General features: G+C 40.6%; 1 protein-coding gene across 5 annotated transcripts in view; it reads right to left on the bottom strand.

The window, feature by feature from the left end:
- Positions 1 to 19626, bottom strand: part of FLCN (folliculin) — a 39364-nt gene that overhangs the window by 2471 nt on the left and 17267 nt on the right. For all 5 annotated transcript variants that reach the window (XM_043977489.1, XM_043977490.1, XM_043977486.1 and 2 more), the window contains 9 exons: positions 19266 to 19412; positions 17963 to 18184; positions 13402 to 13562; positions 13077 to 13168; positions 11036 to 11226; positions 8929 to 9042; positions 7918 to 8041; positions 5019 to 5150; positions 4774 to 4879 (listed from right to left, as the gene is read on the bottom strand). In XM_043977489.1, the coding sequence (XP_043833424.1) occupies positions 4774 to 4879; positions 5019 to 5150; positions 7918 to 8041; positions 8929 to 9042; positions 11036 to 11226; positions 13077 to 13168; positions 13402 to 13562; positions 17963 to 18184; positions 19266 to 19412 (1289 nt within the window). The remainder of the gene's footprint in view (positions 1 to 4773; positions 4880 to 5018; positions 5151 to 7917; positions 8042 to 8928; positions 9043 to 11035; positions 11227 to 13076; positions 13169 to 13401; positions 13563 to 17962; positions 18185 to 19265; positions 19413 to 19626) is intronic.

Consider the following 19626-nt stretch of genomic DNA (forward strand, 5'->3'; position numbering starts at 1 on the left):
TCATAAAATATTTTATTATTTTCTAGTTACATGTAGAGATTGTTTTTATAAGATTTATAGTTCCAAATTTTTCTCCCTCCCTCCTCCTCCCCAAGACAGTAAGAAATCTGATAAAAGTTATATATATACATACATTAAACATATTTCTGCACTTTTAATGCATTCTTAAAACCTTCTAAGCATAATCAAATCTTTCTTCCTATCAAAGAAGAAAAGGTAGATCGACCTCACACTAAGGCTAATTAGTCTATTAGCACTTTTGACCCAGTTCCTTCCTGTGTTCTCCAGGACTTTGTTTCAGTTCTCTCATTCATAGTCAAACTTTCTCTTTCCACTGGCTCCTCCCTTTGACCAGCCCATTTAGCTCTCTCTCTTTCCCTTTACTAGGTAATTTTTTTTTGTTGTATTTTAGTCTCTTTTATTAAGCCCACAATAAAATGAAAGTGGAGAAACTCGATCATGTTAGAGTCACTCATCACCAGGTACCCAATGTAGCACGTTGAATGTGCTGAAGTCTAAGGATAGACAATTAACTCCCTTGCCAAGATCACCATAGTGAACTTGCCAAAGCAGCAAGCTGGGTACTTTTTTTTTTTTTTTGGTGAGGCAATTGGGGTTAAGTGACTTGCCCAGGGTCACACAGCTAGTAAGTGTCAAGTGTCTAAGGCTGAATTTGAACTCAGGTCCTCCTGTGGGTACATTTTTTAAAAAGTTGTCATATTATTTTTTCCCCAATCACTCTACTGAAACTACACTTAACATTATATAATTACGAAATAAAATGGCCTTTTCCCAATCCACATTCTCTCTAATCTCAATACAACTTCTGGCACACAATTATTACTGGATACTGTCTCTTCTGCTTCAGACACACAGGTACATTCCTGTTTTTCCTCCTTTGTTAACTCTACTCTCTACATTGTTGGATCCTACTATTTCGAAAGAGATCACCCCCCTTTTTTCAGCCAAATCCCTTGAAAAAGCAGCCTATGCCTCCTTTCCTCTCACTCTCTTCTAAACCTTCCACAATCTGGCTACCAACCTTATCATTAAACTGAAATTGCTCTCCTGAATTGCCAAATCTACTAGAGCCTCTTCTCTAGCCACATCTTTCTTTCTCTTTCTGCAATATCTGCCACTGTTGATTCCCTTCTGCTCTGAGTTTTGGGATAGTGTCTGGGCTTTCCTCCTACCTCTCTGATCAATCCTTTCTCAGTCTCCTTTTCATTATCATATCACACATACTAACTATGGATATGCCATAGGCAACCTTCTTACCCGCCTTTTTCTTTCCATTCTCTCACTTGATGTCTTCATCAACTCTCATAGGTTCATCTCTATTCCAATCAATTTATCAACAAGCTTTTATTAAGTGCCCACTATGTGCTGGGCACCAAACATGGCCTTGTAAATACAAAGACAAAGAACGAAACAATACTTCTCCCAAGGAGCTATATTCTAATAGAGAAAAAAAAAAGTGTGTGTGTGTGTGTGTGTGTGTGTGTGTGTGTGTGTGTGTGTGTGTGTGTGTGTAAGAAACATAGAGATGGGGCAGCTAGGTGTCGCAGTGGATAAAGCACCGGCCCTGGATTCAGGAGTACCTGAGTTCAAATCCGGCCTCAGACACTTGACACTTACTAGCTGGGTGACTCTGGGCAAGTCACTTAACCCTCATTGCCCAGCCAAAAAAAAAAAAAATTAAAAAAAAAAAAAAAGAAACAAACATGGAGATGGAGAAGCCAGGTGGCAACAGTGGATAAAGCACTGGCCCTAGATTCAGGAGGACCTGAGTTCAAATCCGACCTCAGACACTTGCTGGCTGTGTGACCCTGGGCAAGTTATTTAACCCTCACTGCCCCACCAAAAAAAAAAAAAAAAGCGAAAAAACAAACAAAAAAACAAGAAAGTAGAGGATAGTATTAGTTTGAACTGATTCCCTAAAGGGGATCAAGCTGAGAAGGAAGGAAAGTGAAATCAGGAGAGGGGAGGGACTGGAGGTCAAAAGGTGAGCAAAGAATAGGTGTTAGAGGGGTGAGGCACAGGTACCGATGAAATGATTGGGAGATGTGGGGAAGAGTAATACCGGAGTCTTTGATGATGGAAGGAGAACACCTGTGGGTAATAGTAGGCGCCAGGGTGTAACTGTCTATGGCAGGGCTAAGGAGGAGCAAAAGAGTGTACCACAAGATTTGAGAAAAATGAGGAATTGGGAATTTGAGGGAACAGCAACATGAATACTGAAGTCCTCTAGCACAAGGCCAGGAGTTGAAGAGGAAAAGACTGAGATGGGTGCCAATAACTCCCAGATCTATAGATCAAGTTCTAGTCTCTTCTGAGCTCCAGACTCTTATCACAAACTGCCTATTGGACATTTTGAATTGGATGTCCTAAAGGCACTTTCCCTCAACATGTCTAAAACAGTATTCATCATCTTTTCCCACCAAACCTAAATTTCTGAATGTCCCTATTCTTGTCAAGGACATACCCTTTCCAGTAATCTAGGTTTGACATCTGGTGTCATCCTTGGCGCCCCAAATTTCAAATCGGTTGCTAGATCTTGTCATCTCTCATCTCATAAACATGTCCCCTTCACTCATATAACCACTAACCTTGTTCGGTTCCCTATCACCTTTTAGCTGGACGGTTTCATCTCCTGAGCTCATCTATTTTCCCTATTCTATTTCTATGGAGCTGACCACGTAATGCCCCCAGCCTAAACAAACTCCCATGTCTCCCTAATACCTCTGTCATCTGGCAATTAAAGAGCTTCACAGTCTGGGCCATTCCAGTCTTCTTATGCATTGCTCTGCTCCATGCACCCTACAGTCCAGCCAAACTGGCCTGCTGATGCCTCAGTGCCCATCTCTGTGCCTTTGCACTGGTTCTCTCTCCTATGCCTGGAACACCCCCCTCCACCCCCGCCCCAGCTCTGGCACGCTACCTGAGGCCTTTCCTGATTTCACCCAGCTCCCTTCTTCTCAAAAATTGTATTCACTCTATATTTTCTGCATATGCTCACATGTGTACATCACCTTCCTGTCAGAACATAAGCTCCTTAAAAGAAGGGATGGTCCCATTTTGGTCTGTGTAAACCTAGTACTTGGCACAGTGTCAAGCCCAGAGAAGGCAGTTCATAAATGCTCACTGAATGACCAGTCATCTTTTTCTTGACCTCTTAATGTCGGTATACTCCAAGGAACTGTAGCTAGCTTCTTTATTTTTCTCTCTACTCCTCAGTAATCTCAATTACTTCCATAGCTTCAACTACTACCTCTATGTAGATGATTCTCAAATGCATGTCTCATGTCCTGAGCTTCAGGAACATATATGAACTACCTCCAGGAAATCTTCCCCTGAACATCCATACAGTACATTAAATTCAACATATTAGAAGCTGAACTCATCATTTTTCTTCCTCCTACAGCTGCTGCCTTTTTTGATTTCTTTATTTTTGTCTATGGCAGAGGTATCAAATTCAAGCTGAAAAACTACCAAATTAAAATGGAATGAGAAACGGTTTAACAAAACAAAACACAACATACCTAGATAATGTTAATTTGTGGTTTTCAAAGTCCATGTGTCCCCAGGGATACACTTTTATTTGAGTTTGACACCACTGGTTTATGGAATTGGCATTCATCCAGTCTGTTTATAACCTTGGGGTTACCTTTGATTCTTCCCTTCCCCTCAACTCTCATATCTAATCAGTTAACAGATTATCAAATCTGCCCCCAAAACATCTCTTCCACCTGCCTTGCCTCCTTTCTTTATTCCCACTTCCATCATCCTAGTACAGGCTTCTCTTACCAACTTAAGAGTAGTAGAGTAGGGGCAGCTAGATGGCCCAGTGGATAAGCACCGGGCCTGGATTCAGGAGTACCTGAGTTCAGATCCGGCCTCAGACACTTACTAGCTGTGTGACCCTGGGCAAGTCACTTAACCCCAATTGCCTCACCAAAAAAAAAAAAAAATAGTAGTAGAGTAGCCCCCTTCCCTTAACTTCAATATATATCAAATATCTCTGGCCAGAATAATCTTTCTTTAAACATCAACTGGGGGGGCAGCTAGGTGGTACAGTGGACAAAGTACCGGCCCTTGGAGTCAGGAGTACCTGAGTTCAAATCCGGTCTCAGACACTTAACACTTACTAGCTGTGTGACCCTGGGCAAGTCACTTAACCCCAATTGCCTCACTAAAAAACCAAAACAAAACAAAAAAACCCCATCAACTGGGTTAGGCAGCACCTCTCCTTAATAGTCTTCAAAGGCTTCCCACTGCCTGCAAAGTAAAAATCCAAGCTTACGTGGCATTCAAACACCTCCCAATTCTTGATGTACTCTACTTTTCCAACTTTATGTCAATCCTAACTATATGCTTTCCCTCACCCACATATTGTAATTTGAGAGCTCTGTGCCTCTCTTCACACTTTTCTCTATGCCTGGAAGTACTCCCCCCACCCCCACCCCACCCTTACCTGTTTGTTGAATTCCTACTCTTTTAAAAGTCTCAACTCAAATGCCACCTCCTCTAGGAAACCTCTCTTGATTTTTCCCATCTTTCTACATATAACACTCTCTATTGTAAACTCCTTAATGCACTTATTGTGCAATGTATATTTGACTACTTATGTTGGCATTTTATATCCCTCTGCTAGACTGTAAACTCCCTGACAGTGAGGGACACGTTTTATTTAAACTTTTCGTGCCTCCTAGAGCCTAGTACAGGGCTCTCTACCTAGTAGGCACTTAATAAATGTTTATTATAGCATATTACTTCATCCATTCTTCCTTGAGGCAAACCAGGCACTGATCCACAACATCCACTGAGAGGTTCTGATTGGTGAGAGCAGCTTCAATTTTGTTCAAGATGGTAGGTCCAACTGGCAACAGGAACAGACAAAACGAGCATTAGAACCATCAGTAAGAAGGGGAAAATATATGAAAAAAAATCTCTTCTTCCTTCTTTTCCATGGCATGTGTTTTTCTTATAAAAAATTAACATTTCTCAGAAGTTCCTACCTCGATCAGTAGCTATGGGACCTCCACTGGTGACCACAAACTCATACTTGCTTAAAGACTGATCTTCATCACATGCAACTGGATAAACACTGGAACAAGTGGCTGTGTGGACCTCAACAATGACAGCAAATTCTGTAGCAACAGAAACCCATTTCCCTGTTCAGTCATTTGCTTCTCATAATGATCCTTTAAAGCCAATTATAAGGCTATCATCCCACTGTCTACATGTTAGGGTGGCAAGTGTGCTTTCACACCCACACTTGCTCACTTAGGATCATGGGCACATAACCCTTCTGAACCTCATCAGTAAAATGTGGCAAACAATGCTTGCACCACTGGTCCCCCAGGGTTATTTTGGGGAAAGTGCTTTGTAAGTCATACTACTTCAATGCGTCTGTTATCACTGATAGGGATGTGCCTGCCCTCCTCCCTCCCCAAAGATGATGCAGACTGCAACCCTCCTTATGATATGTGACGCTTGTTCATGGCCTCTCATTTACTGTCCACAGTGGGGCTCTGTGCAATGTGCTGGTGTCTTCCTCTCCATTTTCACACTGCATGAATAACAGTACAGCACATGGGCTGTACTTGCCAGGTGTCTTACAAATTTAATCAAGAGGATTTTAAACTAAAAGGAATGGAAGAGGTGGAAAACTGTCCAAAGGGAGTAGCCAGAAAGAAGGAAGAATAGCTGCTGAGATACACAGAAATTCAGAGGAGAGAAAATCCAAAAAAGTAGAGAAATCCCATAGAATGAAACATTTATACACAAATGCCCAAAATTTAGGCAACATCAAAAGGATCCTAAGGGAATGAGGCAAATTTGATCTCCTATGTATCACTGGGATGTAGTGTTATGAAGCCCAATTCTTCAGAGCCTGGAGTATTCAATGGCTTACATCTGTATAATATCATCAGAAGAATATTAAAAAACTTGGGCCTTGGTTTCAAGGATATTTCAAGGGTAATTAAAAACACTGAGCACTGGACACAGAATCAGCAAGTTCTGAATTCAAATCCGGCTTTACATATTCACTAGCTGTGTGACCCTAGACAAGTCACTTAACCTCACTTAGCCTCATTTTCAACACCTGTAAAATGAGGATAATACCAGGGTTGTTGTGAGGATCAAATGACATAATATTTGTAAATAAATAAAAGGGCTTACTTAGCACAGTTCCTGGCACATGGTAGGCACTATATAATGTTTACTGAAAGTAAGTGAAAGAGTGGGGATGATGAAGGGGGAAAGGCAATCTGTTGTAGAAGATGGGATAGACTAGGATCGCTTGTACAGATGGAGGAAGGGGGCCCTGGTAAGGAGTCAGTTCACCTCTTTCTGTGAGACGGGTGAAGGAGGTAGAAGGCACCCTAAGTGACAAGAGATGAGGAAGAGGGAAGACGTTCACAGCAAATGGCCTCAATTTTTTCTGTAAACACGAGACAAGCTTCTCAGCTGAGAGACTGGAGGCAAGGGTAGTCATGGGAGATTTGAGGAAGGATGAAAAAGTTTGGAAGAGCCACAGTGAAGAGTGGGACAGTGAGCTGATTTAGGAGGTAGTACAGAATTGCCTAGCAGCAGTAAGGGCCCAGGTGAGGGTGTCTAACATAAATCTGTAGTGGAAACAGAAAGGTTGTGTGATTTCTCCACCTTCATTCAGCAACAAGTGTGTAGGCATGAAGGCAACAAATGGTGGGAGTGATCCAAGACTGAGGGTTGGCAAGGGGTAATCAGTGAAATGGTAAGAGAAGGGATTCAAGAGAGAGGCCTGTATAGAACTGAATTGGTCATCAACTAAATTTAATAAAATTTTGTATCTTCCAGAGTCAGCTGTGTCACTGTAAAGCTGTGTTATGATGTAGCGTGCTGTTTGCACTAGTCTGCCTGTCTCTTCGTACCTTCATCCATGTGTATGTCACTTTCAAAGGTTTTACAGAACTGGGAAACTTAAGCACTGTAGAAGAGTGAACTGTAATCTAAATTTGGATGTTTCTTCCAGTAAGGCATCTTACATCCCATTCATGCTCACTCATCCTGTGCAACTCCTGTCCATGTCCTTCCATAGGTCCACCTTCCAAAGGTTCACAGTGGGCCACTCAATATGCTGGAGAAGCCTTCCTCAATTTCTCCTGACATTCCAAGAATAGCAGAGAAGTACTTGGGCTACCCACCTGTCACCATGTGACCAACCCATTTTATGACTCCGAGTGCCCAAAGAAGGGAAAATTAACATTATACAGAAGGCAGTGAAAAGGTGCATGGTGAGCAGACTAAACATATAACCAATAAAATTATAATCGGCATACAACCAATAAGAATTGTGAAGACCAGGAGTAAAAAAGTCATCAGTAAAAAGCTTTGAGAATGGTCACAAGTTAGTATTACTAATAAAAATTGCTAGGAGAAGAAATAATCCAACAACTTCAGTATTTACTATCCTATAAAGCACATTTCAAATTAAACTTGAAACCGTAATCATTGTCCCAATGCTGGAGACTCCTTAATATCAAAAGTAGGGAAGAATAACTCCTTTAGCTCTAAGCAGTAGCAATGGGGTTATAAGAAATGACTGTGGTATCGGGTGCCAATGGCAAACCTAAGCAATAAACTTAGGAGAAGGGGAAAAAAATGAAATAGAAAAATTATGAAGGATAGGAAGGAATGGAAAGAGAAAAGAAATTAAAGAAGTGCATGTGATGAGAGGTGCTAACAGCATAAATGATCACATTCATACTGACAGCAGGGGCCAATGTCTCAAAGTTGTGCTCTCTAAGAAGTGAAGCTTAGCTGATAAAGCACACATCTTTAGTTCTCTGATGAAGATACCTGAAACAAGGAGGTAAAGAAGGAGAACATAGAGGAACAGGTCTCCATGGACTCCCAGTGACAGAAACTTACCAGAGGTCTGTATGTAGGATGGTATTTGAACATGAGGACTGAGTCCCAGAAAGTTACATCGATATGCTTCCTCATACTGGCTACTATAGGGGATAATTCGGACACAGCCCACAGGCAGCATGGTCTAGAAATGACACCAACAGTACTTATGCACAAAACAGCATAATTGTGCCAAGTCCTCCACAACTCTTGTTACCCAAATCTTCCACAAACATTCAGACCCAGCTCAAGCCCTTCTCTTTTATGAAGTGTTCCAGAACACTCCAGCCTGCATTTCCATAGCCCTTGCTATCTGTACCATTCACTTAGCATCAAATCATGGCAATTCAACAAACCACTCTTCTATTTATAGTCTTATGTGATTTTACTTTTTATATTTAAGTTTACTTTGCCTTTCCTGTCTCCCGACTAAATGTCACCTCATTGGCAACAGGGACAATGTCATCCTAAGCCTTTTTGTGGTCTTGTACTATTGTGACGTACATACAGAAGGCACTATTCAGTGTGTACACTGATTTAAATAACAACACTTAGATGGATCTAAATTCAAGTCTCAGGGTTGTTCTCCATATCAGATTGCAGAAGGATTTTTTAGGAAATAGCCTATCATTCACCTCCTTATAGAAAGCAATCCCCCATCCTCCTATTCCTCAGAAATGAAAAAAAAATTTAGGATGACATTAAACCCTTCCTGAAAAAATTGGGAGTCACAAGCAGAACCCCTGAAGGGGTTCAGGAAATTGTTTGTGTTATAGTGAACAACCTTGAAAATCTAGATTTATCCCTCTAAAAAAAGGGATAACCTCAAACACTATGGTTTCTTTGCTTTCACAATATGAGATTCTAAAATACAAAACCTATGCCATATTAATTGCTGAGCCTTTTCAGGATGTCTTCTTGTAGGCTATGTGTAGCCTTAAGTTTTTTAAAAAAAATAAAAGATCTAGGTTTATCTAAAAAATATACAAGGGACTAAATAAAGGGAGACAAGAAATTCTGACAAGGTCTTACCCGAAGAACATCAAAAGCTGACTGGACAAGATCCATGTCTTGCCCCTTCCAGATTACCTGGTTTCCCATCAGCACATGCCATGCCAACATTCGAAAAGAAGGTGCACCTAAGACCTAAAGAGAAAGTATAATGCTTACTAGATGATTTCAAAATCTTTCTCCCTTCCTCATTTAACTAAGTCCATTTTAGCATTCCAGGAACATTCCAATGGGAAGAAGAAGGAAGTCAACTAGATCAGGAGCTGGAAAATGAATGGGGGTTTTCTAATTTGCTGTTGTCTTGGATAAGACATTTTACCTTCCTATATAATGGAGATAAGCTATTCTATTTGTAGAGTCATTAGGATTAAATGAAATAATATGCAAGGTAAGTAAACTTTTGTGTAATTGTTTATGGAACCAAACACTATGAACATGAAAGTTCGATCCCCAGATAAAGAGACAAGATAGATAAAGAAATATATACAGTAACAGACACAAATGGTTACTTTAAGTTTATAAATGGTCTATGAGATTTTCTCCAAACCCTGACAAAAAAAAAAATCACAGTACATGTACCAGTCACGTCAGAGACTTTAACGTAATTGTACTTCAAAAAAAGACTTAAAATAATTTATTGATGCTTTTTTACAATGCTATTATTTCCCAATGATGTGATGCCTCCCCAAACCAAAAAAACCTCCCCCCCTCACCTCCCACCAGAACACTCCCTTGTAATCAAGCACAGGTAACAACACAAACCAACGTGCTAGCTGCACCTTACAACATATGTCTCATTCTGCATCACCACCTCTCTCCTAAAAGGAGATAAATTGTAGACTTTTACAAGCCAATGGGACCATAGCGATCTAGTCCAACCCCTTTTGCAGAGAACGAACAAAAGATCGGACAAAATCGGTGATTTACCCACCCCAAGTCACACAGGTAGGACCAGAAGCCAGATCTCCTGACCCTCTGCACAGGATGCTTTCCACTGCCATGTCTCTAACAAAATGCCAACAGCCTTTCAATCTGTGACGACTGAAACAGCCAGAGCAGGTCACCCAGAATCAAATGCACAATGGTGGTCTTGATGAGCACCAGTTCACTTCCTGTGCAGGTGGGTCATCTTTGGCCAAGCCTCCTTTTAATCAGCAATGAGTCCAGGTTACATTCAAGTGTGGTAACAGACACATGCATGTGCTAGAGGCACCATGGTATAACTGCAAGAAGCATTAGAATTGGAAAGATCTAGGTTTAAATCCTACCTCTGACATTAGATGTGTGACCAAGTGCAAGCTAACCTCTCTGAATCTTTGTGCTACAGTTTATGAAACTACTTTCATCAATTCCTTTATCTATAAAAATGTAAATGATACATCAAATAACTACCACACATTATTGTGACAGTCAAATGAAATAGTGCAGAAAAGACTTTCTTATCCTTAAAAGCAATGAAGCACGTCAATTATTCTTACAGAAACACTCCAGTTACTCTCAAACCTTAGACTGTTTGCTAACCTTGACTGAGAAAGCAATGTGCTGAAGTGCACAGAGCTGGCCTTGAAGCCAAGAAGACCTGGGGGTTCAAGTCTTACCTCAGGTGCCTCTTGGCTGTTTGACCTTGGACAAGTCACTCAATTTCCTCAATGCTCCAGGCAGCTTTCTGACCCTCAGCTGTACAGAGAATGCTACTCTACCCTGACAGAATGAGACTGCACATGTGGGGCAAGGTTATGCGACTGAAATCACAGGTCCTGTTTCTATATCTAACAGCAATCCCTGACACTAAGTTCTCTGTTAGATGTGAGGAACACTGCTGGACTAGAGTCAGGTCTGGGTTCAAGTCACACACTCCTCACTTATTAACTGTATGACCATTACCTGACCTCTAGGAAGCATCAGTTTCCTTACCTATAAAACCTGGAGAGTAATTCTTGAACTACAGAAATATGAAGTACTATTATTATGCTTAGTCCAACCTCTTTGTGCTGGAGTCTGTTTAAAAATCACTGAGAAAAGGAGGGGTCAAAAGGAAATTGCACTGGATGCAGAGGAAATAACGAGTCCCTCTAGAAGGACAGAAATATTTCCCCTAGGTTTATAATTAGGGCCCTCTGCTGCCCACCTGTCTCATGTGTCGAAGGGACTTGAAGACAGACAGCTTTCGAGGCAGCCAGCTGCCACAGTCCGAGAGCAAAGAGGAAGTAGTCGGGCATTTGGCTAGCTCCCTGCCATCTGTGACTTCAGGAACGGAAAGAGTTCTCTCCTCCTCTTCACCTTCAGAGTTGTCCCAGCCTTCTGATTCTTCCTCTAAGTCTGCAAAGACAGACAAAACAACATGGGAAAAGTTGTTTTCTCAAACTGTTCATTCTTCAGAGTTAAGTCTCAGAACTTTATTTCATATTATAAATACAGATTAAAATGATATAGATCAAGTGTTTCCTTTTAAACCTATATAGCACCTGAACTGAGACATCCACTAACAGATAGATTAGGCTAGTAGAAACAGTTTTAAACAACAAATTTTTGATCCTTTGCTTTTAGATCACCTGTATTTCCCACTATATTCTTCCTCTAACCCCATGCCAAAGAGCCACCCTATATTTAAAACAAAGAATTTCTGGAAAAAAGAAAGGAAAAAAGTTCAATAAAATGAATCAATACATTAAAAAAAATCTGACATTGGTTCCATACCCAATAACCCCACATTTCTGCAAAGAAGTACAAAAGTTTTGGGGGCCAATCGTTTTTTTGTGTGTGTGTGTTAGTTTTGTTTTGTTTTTGTAGGGCAGTGGGGGGTTAAGTGACTTGCCCAGGGTCACACAGCTAGTAAGTGTCAAGTGTCTGAGGCTGGATTTTAATTCAGGTCCTCCAGACTCCAGGGCCAGTGCTCTATCCACTGTGCCACCTAGCTGCTCCCCCTGGGGGCCAATCTTAAACATTATGATTTTGCAGCATTTAGTTACTTTTTTTAAAAAAAAGTCTCTTTTTTTTTCTTTTCCCTTTTGTAGGGCAAAGTGGGTTAAGTGACTTGCCCAGGGTCACACAGCTAGTAAGTGTCAAGTTTCCGAGGCCAGATTTTAATTCAGGTCCTCCTGACTCCAGGGCCAGTGCTCTATCCACTGTGCCACCTAGCTGCCCCTATACAAAAGATTTTAAGTCTCTCTTAGGAAGTTTGGGTTTTTTGTCACTAAAAGCAGTAGAGTATCAAATTAAGCAGACTAAAAGAGTGAGCTGTGATGATAAACCCAATAACTCTTAATTTCTTGTTTGTTTTTTAAAATTTCATTTTATTATGAACTTGACAAACATTTCCTTATACAAAGAAAAAAAAGAAGAGTGTGAAATTTTGACTACTATGTATAGATTTTTTAAAAAATGAGGCAATTGGGGTTAAGTGACTTGCCCAGGGTCACACAGCTAGTAAGTGCCAAGTGTCTGAGGCCGGATTTGAACTCAGGTCCTCCTGACTCCAGGGTCGGTGCTCTATCCACTGCGCCACCTAGCTGCCCCTTATGTATAGCTTTTTAAAAAGCATAAAACAAATTCAACATGTTAGTTTCAAAGATGTTCTACTTATCTGTCTCCCTCTGAACTTCCTTCAGTTCTCTTCTGTATATTTTTAAAATGTTTATTTGATTCTATTTTCTCTTTATTTGCATCTTTACCAGTGGTCCCTCTATCCCTTCCCAATATTGTATTTATAACTTCATTTATTCCATCAAGTTCAGAGGCTCTTAAACTTATTTCCCTTCTACTCAATTTTATTCCACCTGAATTCATCCACATCTGATTCATTTTCTTCTGACATACTCTATTCCACCAAGAATCAAATAATCACCAACAGAAGATCTGGTTAAGTTTCTAACAAATTAAATATTTAGTTTCAAATTTCAAACCTTTAGCTCCCTATTCAGCAGGGAGTGGAAAACCTACCTACAAAGGTTAAGTGATTAGCCAAAAGAAATGGGAAAAGAAGGAGGAAGAGTTCCTTTCACTCAATACTCTCCCACAGATGGACATATAGCAGCAATAGACTCCCAACCCAGATAGAGAAAACATTTCTTTATGCAAGCACCGAAGAAGTCAAGTATACACAGTAAGATGGATCCAAAGGCCCAGCTAGAAAGAACATTTTCCCATTGCTAACAACCACAAAATCTTACCAGCAAGTTTTTCCATCTGAACCAACGTGTCCTCTGTGGGTGCTCCCTCTAGGAGTTTCTCAGTCAGTCTACTGCCACAAGCTTTCAGAAGCCTATAGAAAAGAGAAGACTAATTTCCACCAATCCATCCTACTTAGCTAGTGTTTTTATAGTGCTCGGTTTAACCAGTGTTACAGAGCTCAGCCACTGTCAGCTAAGCAATGAGTTACCCACAACGCAACAGCAAAACCAAATTTCATGAGGGATACTGACATAATACAAGGAATACCGGCAGTCTCATCACTTTAGTGGAAGCAGTAGGGCCTTTTCATCAAAGGATCATTACCAAGCAAAGGAGGTATGCAGGCATGCCCACAAATTGTCGTCACTAGTCAATGATGTGAGAGAACGGGCTGCATTGCCATTCCGCTGGTGTAAGAATGGAGTAAAGGCTGTGTTCATCCGCTGGGCACGTTGTGGGCAGCCATACTGCTCTGCCTCAAACACCTAAGGATACAAAAACACTGTTTGTAAACCCCCCAAAAACCCAACCCAGTTCTGGGGCCAGCTGGCCCAGGTCAAATCTCATTTATTCTATGGTACTTCCTCTGAATGATGTGGGCTAAATTACTATCTCCCTGTTTGAACACCTATTATACTTACAGAGATGATACCATATAGCTCAGCATTTATTTGTCCTCTATTTTTTTCTGATGTGTACTATTTTACTTCCTTGATCCCATCCCATCCTGTTTTCTCCAACAGATTGTGTCTAATATCATCCCCACTTTCTCTCTGATCTTTGATGTCTCCTTGTCTACTGATTCCCTCCCTGCAGCCAACAAACATGTACACATCTCTTTCGTCCTTAAAAACAAAAACAAAAAAGCTTCACCAAGAATTTCAAATCAAAACAATCCTGAGACTTCCCCCACCCAGAAAAACTAACAAAGATGGCAAAATATGGGAGTAGTTAACATTGGAGAGGGCATGGAAAGACAGACATACTACTGCATTGTTGTTGGAGTTGTTAACTGGTCCAACTATTGTGGAAAGCAATTCTAAAGAAAGTGAAGAAAATGTCCATAGTCTTTGACCTTTGATCTCATTGTTAGGCATATAAGGACAAAAATAAAAGTCCCACATACATATGTATGTATGTACATACATACATATATAAATTTATTTATTATAGCAGCCCTTTATTTTTTTTAGTGAAGCAATTGGGGTTAAGTGACTTGCCTAGGGTCACACAGCTAGTAAGTGTTAAGTGCCTGAGGTCAGATCTGAACTCAGGTCCTCCTGACTCCAGGGCCGATGCTTTATCCACTGTGCCACCTAGCTGCCCCATAGCAGCCCTTTTTATGGTAGCAAAGAACTAAAAACAAAGTAGATGCCCATCAATTGAGAAATGACTGGAATTTATTTTTTAATTTTTAATTTTTTTGGTGAGGCATTTGGGGTTAAGTCACTTGCCCAGAGTCACACAGCTAGTAATTGTCAAGTGTCTGAGGCTGGATTTGAACTCAGGTCCTCCTGCATCCAGGGCCGGTGCTCTATCCACGGTGCCACCTAGCTGCCCCAAAATGATTGGAATTTAACTGTGCTGTAATAAATGATGAAGATGATGATTACAGAAAAACATGGAAAGGCTTATATGAGCTGTTGTAAAGTGGAGTAAGCAGAACTGAGAATATAATATGCACACAGATTACAGCAATGTAAATGGAAAAAACAGGACAGTTAGTTGGTGCAATGGATAGAGTGCTGGGCCTGGAGTCAGGAAGTTTAACCCTAACCCTAACCCTCTTCCTGAGTTCAAATCTGGTCTCAGAGACTTACTAGCTGTGTGACCCTTTGTAACCTAGCTGTTTGTGACCCTAGGCATTTACTTTACCCTGCTTGCCTCAGTTACTCATCTGTAAAATGAGAGGGAGAAGGAAATGGCAAACCAATTCTGTATCTCTGCCATGAAAACCTCAGATGGGGTCACAAAGAGTCAGACATGACTGAAAAATGACTGAATAAAATGGAAAGAGCAACAAAAGAACCAAAACTGGGGGCAGCTAGGTGACGCAGTGGATAAAGCACCGGCCCTAGATTCAGGAGTACCTGAGTTCAAATCTGGCCTCAGACACTTGACACTTACTAGCTGTGTGACCCTGGGCAAGTCACTTAACCCTCACTGCCCAGCCAAAAAAAAAAAAAAGGTGCACAGAAGAGAACAAAAGAAAACTTAGAAGAAAGCCCAGAAAAGCAAGGCAGTTTGGAAATTGGTGTGCTGTATTTATTATAACGTTTCCCACCCCCCCCAAAAAAGGGAAACAGATGGAAATTCATGGTTTCATACTGAATCCTCTTTTTATGCTGTGCTTTATATGTGGAAATGTTCTTTTTTTTTTTTTTTTGGTTTTTGATATTCAAGTTCAAAATGAATAAAAAATTATAATGACCATGCTTGGCCCCAAAGGAAAGAAATGAAAAAAAGCCCTCTGCACTTCTTTGCAGAGGTGGGGAACCACAGGTGAGAAATAATGCATCAGACTTTTTCAGCACATGCATTAGTTTTGTAGAACCTTTTCTTTTTTCTTTTTTTATTCTTTATCATAAAGGATATAGAATGGGGCAGGGGGAAGACTATAGTGGGAAATATAAGTGAGATAAAAGCAAAAGATATCAGTAGATGTAAAAAGCAAATAAAACAAAACCTTCACTAGATCATACCATTGCCAGTACTGATCATGTGGTCTCTCTTTTCCTTTTCTCAGCTAAACTGGTTGAAAAAGCCATCTTACATGCAAAAAGGCCTCTCTCTGTGTGCCTCTACTTCTCTATAAACCCTCTGCAGTCTGGCTTTTAACATCAACATTCAACTGAAAATAGCTCTCTCCAAAGTTACCAACTCATCTCTGAATTGCTAAATCTAATGGCTTTTCTCAGCCTTCATTCTTTTTGATGCCCCTGGAGACTTTAGGAGTGTTGACCACCTTTTCCTCTTAGATACTCTCTCTCTTTTTTGGTTTTTCTCCTCTCTGACTCTTCTTTGCTGAATCACCATCCTCATCATACCCATTAACTGAGGGTCTCCGTTAAGGCTTCTTGGAGGCTCTCCTCTTCCCTTCCTACACTCTTTCTTACTTGATGACCTCATCAGTTTCCATGGGCTTAACGATCATTTTCAGGGGGATGACTGCCAGATGGTTATATGCAGCCCTGGTTCTCTCCTGAGTTCCACTCCTACATTACCAGCATCTTACAGTGCATTTGGAACTGGCTGTCCCATAGATATTTCAAACTCAACATGTCCAAAACAGAACTCATTACCTTTTCCCCAAATTCCACCTCTCTTCCAAATCCCCCTATTTCTGTTGAGGTTACCACCACTTCTCCGTTACCAAGGTTCACAACCTTGGTATCTTCTTCACTCTCATTCATTCCACACACCCACTCAGTGGCCAGACTTTGTTGTTTCTTTCTCTACGACATCTCTTGCATGTATACCCTTTGCACTCACACAGCTAATTAGCTAATTCTAATATACCTCTTGCTTGGACAACTGTAATAGTAGCATAGCTGATGTTCCTCCCTCATGTCTTTCCCCATTTCAATCCATATTCCCACACAGCTGCTACAGGGATTTTCCTAAAGTTTAAGTGTGACCATGTTTTGTTGTTTAGTTGTTACAGTTGTATCTGACTCTCCAAGATTCCATTTGGGGAATTTTCTTGGCAGAGATACTGGAGTGGTTTGCCATTTCCTTCTCCAGCTCATTTAACAGATGAGGAACTGAGGCAAACAGGGTTAAGTGACTTGCCCAGGGTCACACAGCTAGACAGTGTCTGAGGCCAGATTTGATCTCAGGGAAATAAGTCTTCCCAAATCCAAGCCCAGCAGCTATCCGTTGATCCACTTAGCTGCCCCAGACAATGTTACTTCTACTCAATAAATTCCAATAGCTCCCTATCACCTTGACGATCAATATGAATTCCTTCACTTGGCACTAAATGTTCTTTATGGCTTTCTCCCTTCCTACATTTTCAGCCTCATCACACATTTACTTCCTATCCTACATTCTACAGTTCATCCAAACTGGCTATTCCTAACACATGACACTCCATCTCCCTGCTATGATCTGCACTGCTCTCTCCCCCATGAATGTAATGCACACCTTCCTCACCACCTACTAGAATCCCTGATGTCTTTTAAGACATCATAATGGGCAGCTAGCCCTGGAATCAGGAGGACCTGAGTTCAAATCTGGCATTATACACTTGACACTTACTAGCTGTGTGACCCTGAGCAAGTCACTTAACCCTCACTGCCCCGCAAAAAAAAAAAAAAAAAAGCCCCTTCTTACATGAGGCCTTCTGGGTCCCCCAAGGTACCAGTGCCTTCCATCAAGGTCATCATGGATTATACATATTAAATATGGACTTCTGTATGGGCTCGTTGTCTCCTTAGATACAATATATGCTCCCAGAGGAGAGGGAATGCTTCACTTTGGTTTTGTATCGCCAGGCTAGTACTATGCCCGACATAGAAGGTGTTCAATAAATGTCTTCTGTATCCCCATATGGGGCTTAAAACAGCTGTTACATTCAAATATTTGATGGATTTAGAAGCCAAAGCAAAAAGAGGTAATGGAATGCTACTTAATACCAGCCCTCTGAAAGCAAGATGGAGAACCAACATGTTCTCCTGTGTACAATAAAAAGTACCTCTGAAGCTACCTGAGAAAGAAAGGAGCATTTTTTTAATGGCTCTCAAACATCATCATCAACATTAGTGTTCTGACTAAGCATATCGTGGGGCATTTCCATTCCTGTGTCCCTCAGGTTTTGGCCACACAGTGCACAATAGCTATCCTTTCTCAGACCAAGCAGCAGGCATGCTCATCTCTAACCCACCTTCAGCGCTTTGCCCTGCAGTTCATCAATGATTCCTCGAATCTTCTCCAGAAGGAAGGGCCAGGAGTTGATGAGATAAATTCGGTCCATCATGATAGCAATGATGCTATACCAGCGCTGGAAACCCCGGGCCAAGCTGTCTTTGATGAAAAAAGTGTGGCTGAACACAAAACCATGTTGCTCATCTCCAAAGAAAATGGGGCCTTCACGACCAGGACAGACCTGATGGAGAGACCACAACTATGTCTGAGTCAATTAGTCCTCTTCTTGCTTTGGAAATATATAAAATAGAGTAATGCATAAAAAAGTAAACAAATAGCCTTTCACCTTGCATAAGCTGACTAGACCAAGTCATAGGCAGGAACAAAGGGAAAAAACAAACAAAGGAGCAAATTCATTTGGGTGGGTGACTAGGCTAACGCCCATTCTAACAATCCTCATATTTTCTTTATAGGCGCTACATAGGTCTTCCAAGTTTGAATTCCACCAACCACTAAGTCTGTTAATTATTCTTCCCAGCTTGAGTCATTGGTTATCTGTCTACAAATGCTGTTTATGCCCAATCTATGTGGAATTTAGAAACAGAAATCTCAGCTTTTTGGAACTTTCTTTAAACAGGCAGAAATTAGGAATACAACAAAAAAACAAAAGCCTTTCAAATTCAATTCCAAATTCAAGAATTCAAAGCCTATTTATTTTTACTTTACATAGAATTCTAAATAAACCTGGGAGTCTGCTTTTTCATCATACAACAGATAAGACACAACTGATTAGAAAGGCAAAGGGGGAGATGGGAGAAGAGAGACAATCAACTGCTACTAATAGTTGAAAAGAAGGGAGAAGACAAAACAAATATTTTTTAAAACCCAACATATACAAGATCTCAAAAACAAAAGAACCTACAGACATTTAGAGAAGGGGCAAAAAACCCCTACCCTTCAACAGCAACTAAAATTAATACTTATAATTATAACCTTGAGTCATTATGAAGCTAGATTCTGTTTAGTAATTTTAAGAAATTTGTCTTGGAGACTTAAGAGCAGCAAACATTAAGAATCTAAAAATGTAAGTTATCTAGAATGACTTATTTCCACAGTCAAGATATTACTGTACTCTTAGAAGCTGTTAATGTCTCTGTTCCCTTACAACTCAAAAATTCTATGCTATTAAATTTACTTTTTCTTTCTCCAAACTACAAATACAATAGAACTTAGCAATGACTGATGTAATTCAGATGCATTATTACTTGGAATAGAAATTAAATTCCTCAGCAGGTCTTCCTTTTTGGTCATAGTTGTCTTACCTCGCAACTCAGGCTTCGAACACAGGCCTGGCGAACAATACTGAAGAGTTGTGGATGATTTGGGTGCTGATGACTAACATATTTTATTGAGGTTTCTTTGTCATGGCTTATGTACCCAGGATGCCCTGCTGCAAGTGATCGGCAGCCCTAATCCAAACAAAGGAAAGAGAAAGAAGAACTGAGCAAAAAGCAAGAATAAAGCCATTCCTCCCCAGATACAAGTCACAATAACTCATTCAAATTTTCCATAAAAATAGCCACTTATCTCTAGGATCCTTTTTTAAGGCACTTCAAAATTCACAAATGCTTTATTTCTAAGAATCTGTTTCATGGATGGGGAAAAAGGGAGACACTGACTCAG

This window comes from Dromiciops gliroides, chromosome 1, assembly GCF_019393635.1.
Source record: "Dromiciops gliroides isolate mDroGli1 chromosome 1, mDroGli1.pri, whole genome shotgun sequence".
NCBI lineage: Eukaryota > Metazoa > Chordata > Mammalia > Microbiotheria > Microbiotheriidae > Dromiciops > Dromiciops gliroides.